Source organism: Macrobrachium nipponense, chromosome 13, assembly GCF_015104395.2.
Source record: "Macrobrachium nipponense isolate FS-2020 chromosome 13, ASM1510439v2, whole genome shotgun sequence".
NCBI lineage: Eukaryota > Metazoa > Arthropoda > Malacostraca > Decapoda > Palaemonidae > Macrobrachium > Macrobrachium nipponense.
Genome location: NC_087206.1, coordinates 8948035 through 8960534, shown reverse-complemented (window position 1 = coordinate 8960534; position 12500 = coordinate 8948035). Strand labels below are relative to the sequence as shown.

The window sequence follows — 12500 nt, the reverse complement described above, 5'->3', positions numbered from 1 at the left end:
TTTCATTCCTCTGGTCAAAGGTTACTGGTCTCAGGGCAAAAATATCAACGCTTGGATACTAACCCTTAGGACTCATGAGTGAGCAGCAATCTATCATGATGAGCCCCAAAAGTGCAATGGGTAAAGTTTGAACAGATAAAAGGGATTATTTCCTGTAAATGCTCAGTGAAATTAATCCGAGGTATTCCCATACATTTAATATTTTACTTTTTTCTCTGATGAAATCTAACATATAAAAATTTCTTTTATTTAACTATTAGAATAAAAAGCACGAACTCGCTCTATCTAGAACTTTTACTTTTTTTTATTAACACCTAGAAATTGTTTTTATTTGAGATTATTTCCTGTACTCAGTGAAATTAATCTTAGGTATTTCCATACTTTTTTTTTTTACTTTTGCTGATGAATTCTAATATTTAGAAATTATCTTTATTCAACTATTAGAGTAAAGAGTACGAACCCGCTCTAACTAGAACTTGTACTTAAAAAAAAATAATGAACATCTAGAAATTATTTTTATTAGGCTATTAGAGTAAAGAGTAAGATCTCTCATCTAGAGGCTTTCAATTTTCCTTTAAAGTGTTAAAGCAAAGAGTAGGTCTCGGGGTTCGTTCAAGGTTACGAGACAGTTTCGAACAAAGGCTCGAACCGCGCCATGAAGATAACATTGAAGACCCGCCTCTTTGAATATACATTCATTTCATGTCGATGTTACTTAAAGACGAAAATACAAGGACCTAGAGTTTTTAAAAACTGAAATGACTAAGAATAAGAAGCCACATTCTTAAAGAAGAGGAGAGAAGACTCGGGGCGTTGCTGGGAGGGTCTCGAAGCTTCAGGAAATGAACCGAGCCACGTTTTTGGGAATATAGATATCTTCGATTTTCCTTCAAGTTTTATTTTGTGTTTATGGGTCTTGCTTGAAGTCTGCTTACATTTTCCAATTTTGGGATGTGAAAACCTTCCGATGTTTATGGTTACTGATTTGCATTCTCTGTTCTTTGATAGTTTTCTGCTTCTGGGACTTTCAATGGCATTGATTTTTATTTCTTGTTTACTTATATTCTTCTGCTTTTGGGGCTTGACAAACTTGGATTTTAAGTTATACTGATTTTAGTTTTTTATCTATATTTTTCTGCTTTGGAGTGTGAAAACTTTCGAAATTCCATTATGTCAATTTTTATTTTCTGTTTTTGTATTTTCCTGCTTTTCAGTCAAGAAAACCTACGATTTTCATGGTTATTAATAGTCTTTTTTATGGGTATGAATACTACTTCGTTTCCTTTCAGCTTATTGATTACCCTTTTGTTTTTGGGGCACAAAAACTTCCGATTTTCATTACTGTTTGATCTACTTTTCTGATATTTTTCGTTTTATAATTCTTGTATCATTTTAGTTCAAGCATGAAAACCTTAGCTTTCCCGTTCACTTTCATCTTTATTGTCTACTGTTTCTACTGTCTAGTATTAAGAAAAGGGGTTATCTGTACATGAAGTAGGTTGCCAAATGTATCCAATAGTAAAAATGAATTAATATTTTTGCCGTCGAAGGGACATTTAGTTACATTGTACCTTGTTAATTAAGTTGAGTAATCTTCAACTTTCCCTTTCCATCGACATTTGTCTTCTGTTTTGCAGAGTACGAAATTTCTCTCATTCAAAACTGATACTTCTCTGACGAAAAGGATAACTTTCTTATATACATTTCGCCACCACAATAAATGCCTGATCTTCACATTATGTAAGGAACCTTCTCATCATCTTCTGAAATCAGGAATTCAGTTTTGCTCGTTTGTGAATGTGAAAGATCTCTGTTAAAATACAACTTATGAAAAAGTAAAAAAAAAAAAAATCTCCAAAGGATCTCCTCATCTTGCTTTGCAACTACAACAGTTCCCTGTTTTCGCCGTCGTGGGCGCTGAATGGACGAAAGTGACACTTTTCTTGGCTTGACAACTTAAATGTTTTAATCTATCAATCGTCCAAATGCAATAAAAACAATGGCACCGTTTTCTTTACCTGGATGTGTTGGCTACAGAAGCGACGTGTCCAGATGCATCTCACCTTTACACAATTTTTCCTCTTTCAGCGACATTTTGTAAAACGCCATCAAAAGTATACACTATGTAAGCCCCACTGAAAGCACCAATCTCGTTTTTACATTCTCCTGTGTCATCCGCGAAAAACATCGACATAAGACGAACTCGATCCGTATACCTGAATAATATTTTTATCTTTTTTTTTTATTCTACTACGCAAACATCATCAATCTCGAATCCATATTCATGCGATTTTGTTGGCCGGAACCTTCCTCCTCCTCCTGCTCTTCCTCCCCTTCCCCTTCCTCCTCCTCCTCCTCCTCCTCCTCCTCCTCCTCCTCCTCCTCCGGTCCCCCCAATCCTCCTCCTCCTCCTCCTCCTCCTCGAGGCTACATGTGCATTCCCATGTGACTCAGTCGAAGAACGAAAAAAAAAAAAAAAAAACATGTTTGAGGAGGGACAGATGCTGAAAGGAAGACGTCCTCGTGTCACGACGAAGGCTGGACTTATTCATTCAAGGTTATAGTGGGCGTTTCCGGGAAATGGGATGACGACGCCCATGAGATGTGGATTCGAGACACGTTCCCTTTCAGGGACACCTCGGTATACTGGTCTTTACTTAAAGATTAATATTTCCCCCTTCGAAATGAGATGTTACCAGGATCATTAACCTTTTGAAAAATTCGTCCAAATTATTCTTTCCACCTTAAAAAATTATTTTCTTTAATATATTTTTAGAGAGAGAGAGACGCCTCAGTTTTGGTGTTTGCAGAAAATTAATAATTTATTCTTAAAATTAGATATTACTAGGCTCATTACCCTTTTGAAAAATTCGTTGAAACTATTCTTTCCACCATAAAAAAATTATTTTCTTTAATTTTTTTTCTTTATAGACGCCTCGGTATTTGACTTTACATAAAGATTAATGTTTCTCTCTTCGAAATGAAATATTACTAGGATCTTAAACATTTTGAAAAACTCGTTGAAATTATTCTTTCCACCATAAGAAAATTATTTTATTTAATTTTTTTTTAGAGAGAGACGCCTCGGTTTTTGTCTTTGCAGAAAAATTAATAATTTATTCTTAAAAATGAGATATTACCAGGATCATTAACCTTTTGAAAAATTCATTATAATTATTCGTTCCAGCACAAATTTTTTTTTTTTCTTTATTTCTTTTTTCAAAGGCGCCTCGGTGTTCGTCTTCACTGAAGTTATATTTCATTCTTAAAAAATGCGATATTACCAGGATCATTAACCTTTTGAAAAACTTGTTAAAATTATTCTTCACTCTTCAAAAAAAAAAAAAAAAAATATCATTATTATTTAATTTTTTTTGAGACGCTCGGTATCGGTCTTTACAAAGGATATTATTTCCCTCTTCATAATGAGACATTACGGGGTCATAAACCTTTTGAAATCTTTATAATTATTTAATATGCATCATAAGAGGACATAACCGTTATTTTCATATAAGAATATATGCAATGGAATTATGACGTCCGTGAAAGAAAGGGAGAAATGGAATAGCTGCTTTTAATCCATACTGGGTAGGCACAGCAACCCATATTTCATTTAACAGCAGGGACAAATGAATGTAATTAATTCTCTACGTTTTAACTGCATTTCTGAGAGATGACAGAATATGCTTATGTTCTCATCTATAATAATAAAATCCGAGTGGATCTTTCTTGTTTGTCCTACCCCAGATGACAGTCGGGGAGACATGACACAACCACCCACCGCTTGAAAACCTAGTTTGTCCGCCCAGGGTAGGGTAGGGTAGATAGGGGAATGGGAGACTTCCACCCGCCTCCTGCAAACCTGTTTGTCCGCCTCGGGTGGGAGCGGGGTAGGTAGGGGATCGGGAAGGTAGGAATGACAGCAGCACCGGGTTCCACACATAAACTTAAAAAAACAAAAAACTCGTTGTTAAAAGTATTCTTTCACCAGGAAGAGAAAAACTCCTTTTCTTTCCATGAACTTGAAGGAATAACGCCAGGTCATAAACAAGCTCGGAAAATGTTTCAAAGTAAATCAGGTAATCGTATTTCTTCACAGAAGATGCAAACCATTCGTTATTGCAGAAGAAGACTTTCCATGGCGGAATATTTCCAGAAACTCCATACTGACGCAAGATCCAGCGACGATGGTTTGCGAAAAATAAGTTGCGTCATTAGTTCGCGACTTGGGACCTTAGATAGATTCGTTTAATCAGATTTGATCCTTTTTTATAATTATTTTATTCATTATTTTACCATCAATGAAATTCTGGTATCATCCGTAATAGAGATCTTGCAGTGTGCGATTTCAGTTGCAAATTTACATACATACATACTTAGATGCATATATATATATATATATATATATATATATATATATATATATATATATATATATATATATACTATGTATATATCGTATCTTCATGGCTTCCTGGCGCAAGATCATCCCGAAATGTCTCTTTGCTTAAATAATTCCCAGGTGACACTCACATATTTCTTATTTCATGACAAAGAAACAATTTTATTACTAAAAGTGACTTTGATGACATCCCTATTATCATTCACAGCAACAGATAAGTTTTTTTTTTTTTTTTTTGTATCTCCTTCTATTCGCCTTATGGATTTGAGACACTAGTGTTCAGACGTCACAACTACCCAAATTAGAAATCAGATAAAAAAAAAACTTGTCTGAAATGTTTTTAGTTTTATCTAATTGGAATAATAACATTTTTTCCCTTTAGAAGAAACCGATACTGATTAATTCATTGGTCTCAATTATTTGGACAAATGCAGACTTATTCCTCAAACCGTTGGACTGTGGAACAGCCTCCCTGGGGATGTCGTCCAATTGGAACTTCAAAAGTTCAAGTGAAGATGCAATGCATTTCTACCTTAATACTCTATTTCTTGTGTTTTAATGATTTATTTAGATTTTTATCTATTTATTTATTAATTTGTTAATTTATTTATCTACTAAGTGACCTCTTCTTTCTGTATTTCCCATTACTTCTTTGTGAGAAACACCATATTCTTTGGAAGCTTGAATTTCAAGTCAATGGCCCATTTGGGCTTATTCCATAGGAAAAGAGTTCATCTTCTGAATAATAATAATAATAATAATAATAATAATAATAATAATAATAATAATAATAATAATAATAATAATAATATAATAATAATAATAATAATAATAATAACGATCAGGCAAAGATCCTCTGGGACTATGGTATCAGAAACAGATAGGGTGATAAGTGCAAACAGACCAGACTTGACGCTGATTGACAAAAATCAAGAAGAAAGTATCACTCATTGATGTAGCAATACCATGGAACAACGAGTTGAAGAGAAAGAGAGGGAAAAAATGGATAAGTATCAAGACCTGAAAATAGAAATAAGAAGGATATGGGATATGCCAGTGGAAATTATACCCATAATTATAGGAACACTAGGCACGATCTCAAGATCCCTGAAAAGGAATCTAGAAAAACTAGAGGCTGAATTAGCTCCAGGACTTAAGCAGAAGAGTGTGATCCTAGAAACGGCGCACATAATGAGAAAAGTGACGGACTCCAAAGGAGGCAGGATGCAACCCGGACCCCCACACTATAAATACCACCCAGTCGAATTGGAGGACTGTGATAGAGCAACAAAAAAAGAAAAAAAAATAATAATAATAAAAGATCAGGCAAAGATCCTCTGGGACTATTGTATCAGAACAGATAGGGTGATACGTGCAAATAGACCAGGCGTGACGTTGATTGACAAATCAAGAAGAAAGTATCACTCATTGATGTCGCAATACCATGGAACAACAGAGTTGAAGAGAAAGAGAGGAAAAAATGGATAAGTATCAAGACCTGAAAATAGAAATAAGAAGGATATGGGATATGCCAGTGGAAATTATACCCATAATTATAGGAACACTAGGCATGATCTCAAGATCCCTGAAAAGGAATCTAGAAAAACTAGTGGCTGAAGTAGCTCCAGGACTCATGCAGAAGAGTGTGATCCTAGAAACGACGCACATAGTAAGAAAAGTGATGGACTCCTAAGGAGGCAGGATGCAACCCGGAACCCCACACTATAAATACCACCCAGTCGAATTGGAGGACTGTGATAGACACCCCCCCTAAAAAAAAAAAAAAAATAATAATAGGGGCTTGTTCCATATGAAAAGTGTCGTGTTCTTAATAATATCTTATACCGACTATTCATTTCAAGGATATACAGAGTATAAACCAGTGAAAAGACCCATCTAGGAGTGCAAAACTACCTATTTACTTATTTACCTTTTATTTATTTATTTATTTTTTTTACATAAATCCCTAAACTGAAAACGATACGGAACAGCATTTCAGGTTTAGGTACTTGAGGGGAATCAGACCCTGGATGTGTTACTCTTTTCCAGGCTTTGTATCAATCCCTTTTTTTGTTCTGGGAATTGAGCAGATACGTGAGATCCAAGTCCCTTGAATGGCGTTTCATTCAATCGGCAGCATTTGCATAGAAGGTACATGCATTCATACATATGTAAATAAAACTTTATCGCGTCAATAAAAGTTTTTCGAACTCATTTTTGGGTGCAAGGTTTCCATTTATTCATGGCGACAGAAGCTCATGGTGTGAATTTACATCGCAAATATTTTCTTTCGTGAAAACAACAAGTGATCCCATCTCCCTCAATCCTTGCGGAAAAGATTTCATTTTTGACGTTGACGCTCTAATGGCGAGCAAATGATGCATAAACTGCTAATATTGTTTTCTAAACATCGGGCTAAACAGAACTGAATGCATAATATATTTTTACCATCAACTTGCAAAGAAACTGAAATATTGTCCTTATATTTTACTACGGAAACTAGCTGACAATTTTCCTTCAATTTCAAAGAAACCAACAGACACTTTTTCATTAAACTGTAACAACACCAGAAGACAATTTGTTATTGAAATGGAAGGAAACCACTATATAACTTTTGCTTAAATTGCAAGGAAACCAACGGACACTTTTTCATTAAACTGTAACAAAACCCAGAAGGCAATTTGATCTTGCAATAGAAGGAAACCATTATGTAACTATTGCTTAAATTGCAAAGAAACCAACAGACATTTTTTCAGTAAACTGTAACAAAACCATGAGGACACTTTGTCATTATAATGGAAGGAAACCAGTACATATCTTTTGCTTAAATTGTAAGGAAACCAGTAATTCATTTCTCTTTGAAATGCAGAGAAATCGGTCAACTGCAAAGAAACCAACGGTTATGTGAACTAAGATTTCACGAAAAACAATATAACTCTCATCTTCGAATTTCAAGAAAGGTCTACATATTTTATCATTGATTTCAAAAGAAAGTAACAGGTAGATTATATATATATATATATATATATATATATATATATATATATATATATATATATATATATACACAATATATATATACACAGATATCTAATGTCCTTAGGTACATTAAAATTTAAGAAATTATCTTCAAATTCTTTTAAGCATAGTGATTGGAATGAATAAGAATAAGTCCCGCATTTCAATGTATAAAGTACACACACACACACACACACACACACACACACGCACAAATATCTCGCGGGATTTTTTCGTCGATAATAGAATTTTAAAAACTGCAAAATAGCTTAAAAGCTGGACTGATCTTAGTCGACTCGGTACTTTTAAGAATGTAAGCAGAGTATATATATGTATATATATATATATATATATATATATATATATATATATATATATACTATATTATATATATATATGCAATATATATATAATATTATATATATATACATATATATACTATATATATATACGTATATATCACACACACACAAGCATATATAATGTTCTTTATACATTGAAATGCGGCACTTATTCTTATTCATTTTCAAACACTGTGCTTCAAAAAATTCGAAGATAATTTCTCAAATTTTAATGTACCAAAGGATATTATATATATATATATATATATATTATATATATATATATATATATAGATATATATATATACATACACACACACACACACACATATATATATATATATATATATATATATATATATATATATATATATATATATATATATATATATATATATATACTCTTCTTACATTCTTAAAAGTACCGAGTCGACTAAGATCAGTCCAGCTTTTAAGCGATTTTGCAGTTTTTAAAAATTCTATTATCGGCGAAAAAATCCCGCGAGATATTAGGGCCTCTGGTCTATTGAATAAAGAGAGAGCGAATTTTTAAACATTGCGTGCTCCAACTTTCCCAGCCGAAAGGATTGATAAAAAAAAAACAAGCTCGGTTTAGAAAGCAAGAATTGGAAAATGAAAGTCAGGGAGAGAGAGAGAGAGAGAGAGAGAGAGAGAGAGAGAGAGAGAGAGAGAGAGAGAGAGAGAGGGAGGTTTTCCACCGAAGTTTGTAGATGTATAACGAAAAGATGAAGCAACAGCAGTAGTAGGAGAGAGATGAGAATGTTCTTCTTCAAATATTTTGGGGATGAGAATGTTTTCATTCACATATTTTGGGGATGAGAATGTTTTTATTCACATATTTTGAGGAAGTGAATGCTTTTCTTCACAAAATTTGGGACCGAGAATGTTTTCTTCACATATTTTGGGGATGAGAATGTTTTCTTCACATATTTTGGGGATGACAATGTTTTTCTTCACATATTTTGGGAAATGAGAATGTTTTTATTTGCATAGTTTGGGGACGAGAAAGGTTTTCTTCCATATTTTGGGGGTGTGAATTTTTTTCTTCACATATTTTGGGGATGAGAATGTTTTTCTTGATATATTTTGGGGATGTTAATGTTTTTCTTGACATATTTTGGGGATGAGAATGTTTTTCTTGACATATTTTGGGGATGAGAATGTTTTTCTTGACATATTTTGGGGATGAGAATGTTTTTCTTGACATATTTTGGGGATGTGAATGTTTTTCTTGACATATTTTGGGATGTGAATGTTATTCTTGACATATTTTGGGGATGTGAATGTTTTTCTTGACATATTTTGGGGATGTGAATGCTTTTCTTGACATATTTTGGGGATGAGAATGTTTTTCTTCACAGATGTTGGGGATGAGAATGATGTTTTTCTTCACATATTTCGGGGATGAGAATGTTTTTCTTAACATAATTTGGGGAATGAGAATGTTTTTATTCCATATTTTGGGGATGAGAATGTTTTTCTTCACATATTTTGGGGGATGTGAATGTTGTTCTTGACATATTTTGTGGATGAAAATGTTTTTCTTCACATTTGTTGTGGATGAGAATGATGTTTTTCTTCACACATTTTGGGGGTGAGAATGTTTTCTTTACATCTTTTGGAAATGAGAACGTTTTCTTCACATATTTTGGGGATGAGAATGTTTTTCATATATTTTATTGGAAAAATCTCAGACTTTGAGATAAGAAAACAGAAGAAAAGTCTTTGAATATTTATAATCATGGCGAGCTTATAAGGAAACATATAAGAAAAAAACTCAAAAAAGAAAAAATGAAGGAGTAGACTATTAAAGTTGGGGGGGGGGCTTGTTTCTGAAAGTACCGGACTGACGGCACATGAAATGAGATTCACAGAAAAAAAAGATAAATATTATTCTACAAATGTTAACTTAAAGCAAGATGGTGAAAATGAACGAAGGGAGATGGTTTTAGAGGTGAATCTTGTTCACAAATCACTAGACCCTGAGAAGAAAGAGTTAAGTACTTATATCTTAGTTTAACCAGATCATTGAGCTGATTAACGGTTCTCCTAGGGATGGCCCGAAGGACTAGATGTTTTTGCGTGGCTAGGAACCAATTGGTTACTTAGCAACGGGCCCTACAGCTTATTGCAGGATCCGAACCACATTGTATCGAGAGATGAATTTCTAATCACCGGAAATAAATTCCTCTGATTCCGCCTTGGCAGAACGGGGAGCGAACTCGGGCTACCAAATCGGATGACGAACACGTAACCCACTCGTCCAATGAGGAAATAAATCAAACTCTGAGAAAAGATTTTGAACTCAATTAGGACATTTACAAATCTCGAATGAGAGACTTAATGACAGAAATAACTGAATGATTTCACTCTGAAGCTTCTCTGTCAATATCCGTAAAATCCCTCCCCCGTTGCAACCTACTGGAATGGAACACCATATGAAAAAGTTGAATGAAGTACAAATTAAACTGAATTAACAAAATACAACAAGAATAATAACACGTCTTACAAAAGGAGGGGACAACAAACGCGTTATAAATATCATAAATATAAATATGATGATTAAATATTTAATCTAGAATTTTGCAGTACAATTCAATACTTATTGTACTGTGATTTCAAAATGAACTCATTTGAATCATCTGGTTAACGACGCTAGATTATGATATTTCAATATTGTTTTGTGTAAAATTCAATACTTATTGTACTGTAGTTTTAAAATGGACTCGGTTGAATTTTCTGGTTGATTACGACGCTAGATAATGATATTTCAATATTATTTTTTTTTTAATTCAATACTTATTGTATTGTAATTTTAAAATGGACTCGGTTGAATTTTCTGGATGATAACGACGCTAGATTATGATATTTTAATAGGTTTTTATTCTAATGTATCTCCGGTATTATTTACTTTTCTATTATTAGATGTCGTTCAGAATCAGTTAGTGGCGCGTATAATATGGCTTTCACGTGGTTATCCATAAAACGAAATAACAGTTGCAGACCAAAATTGACTGTCAGTCATTAGTGGTATACTATGGAGAGGGCAACGCCACTTCACCGCCCCCCCCCACCCCTGACCCCCTGCTTTTCTGATAAGTTCCATATGCAGATCAGATGCCCTTGATGGCTTGAACATGTCCTTCGCACCATCCCTGGAAAATAATACGGTCCATAAAGTCAACAGAAATTATTCGTATGCGGTATATCAAAGGCCAGTGGTAATAGGTGTGTATGAGTGTAAACGTATGTTGGTTTATGCTAGAGAAAAATAGATTTTTTAAGGCAATCCTTAAATTAAATTAGTAAAAGCAAAAGCAAAATAATGAATCTGATTTCCTTCAAACATAAGCCTCCTGTACAACCTATAAAATAACTCGAACTTCTGAAGATGTGATCTCTTACGAAAATTGAACGCAAGCGTATATTCTACGTGATGATTTAAAAGAGAACGAAAAACAACGACATATTTCTTAAAAAAGCACCTGAAAATAAAATGTGGAGAGCTTATGCACCGAATTCATAGAGTAAATTGTCGATAGAGAGAATTCATTCTGCCAACTTCTGCTGAACCGATTAAAAAACCTCCTTCCAAAAATCGATCGTAAATGGAACGCGAGCAAGATTTTCTTTTAGAATTTATGGACGAAATAAAAAGCAGAGAAACACGGACTAGAGAGCACTTTTCTTCCTATATTTCATCGGAGAAAAAGTCTTCGGTTTGGAATAAGAAAAGAGAGTAAAAATAATGTATAAAAAAAAGAGGGGAGGAATTGGAATAAAAAAAAAATGCGTCAGGAAGAGTAGGAAGTGTGGGTTGGCTTTGGAATAGCAAACTATATATATATATATATATATATATATATATATATATATATATATATATATATATATATATATATATATAGAATAACTTGATCACGAAGTATATAAAACGTGATGCTATGTATAAATAAAGGTTTTTGCCACGAAGGAAAAAATGAAAAAAGCGATATAGCCAAGTACTTTCGGTCCTATTCGGACCCTTTACTGAGGCAAACTGATTTTACAAAGAACAGCATAGTCAAAAGAAGGCTTAATATACAAAATGACACTACCAAATTAGCCATAAGGGCGATTTTCACTCTACAGAAAGGAGGAGTCGCCAGAGGCTAGCCACACCTTGAAGGATACCCGGAGTAAACAAATGATTCTTCCAGAAAACAGTACATTTTGAAAAAAACACGGAAGCATATACAATTTAATATCATGAATTTTTACACAAATTTTCCCAACAAAATATATTACTAATGAAAAGACGAAAGAAAATATAAATATATATATATATCGAGCAAGAGAAAGAGGGAGAGAGAATATCGAACCAGAGAGAGAGAGAGAGAGAAAGAAATAATAACTATATACATGTGGGACTAATTTATTAGTTGTTCATTTATTTTGAGGTCCTTCATAACATCTTACAATATATGGGTCCAAATGGTACATTCCCAGACTAAGATTTAGGTTGTTTTTTATTAGTGATTTGTATAATTGCCGATTCCAGTAAATTTCTTGAAACATAATCATTAGATCTAGCAATTACCGAGGTATGACCCCAATTAATACAATGAGATTTTTCACTCAGATGGATAAACAGTGCATTTGAAATCTGGGCTGTTCTAACTGAATACATATGCTGCTTATTCCGAACACATAAATTTTTACTAGACTGACCAACGTAA

At 33.5% G+C, this 12500-nt stretch overlaps 1 protein-coding gene across 1 annotated transcript in view; it reads right to left on the bottom strand.

Moving 5' to 3' along the window:
- Positions 1 to 12500, bottom strand: part of LOC135225573 (histone-lysine N-methyltransferase, H3 lysine-79 specific-like) — a 35752-nt gene that overhangs the window by 20500 nt on the left and 2752 nt on the right. The window contains exon 2 of the mRNA XM_064264843.1: positions 10864 to 10937. Within this exon, the coding sequence (XP_064120913.1) occupies positions 10864 to 10937 (74 nt within the window). The remainder of the gene's footprint in view (positions 1 to 10863; positions 10938 to 12500) is intronic.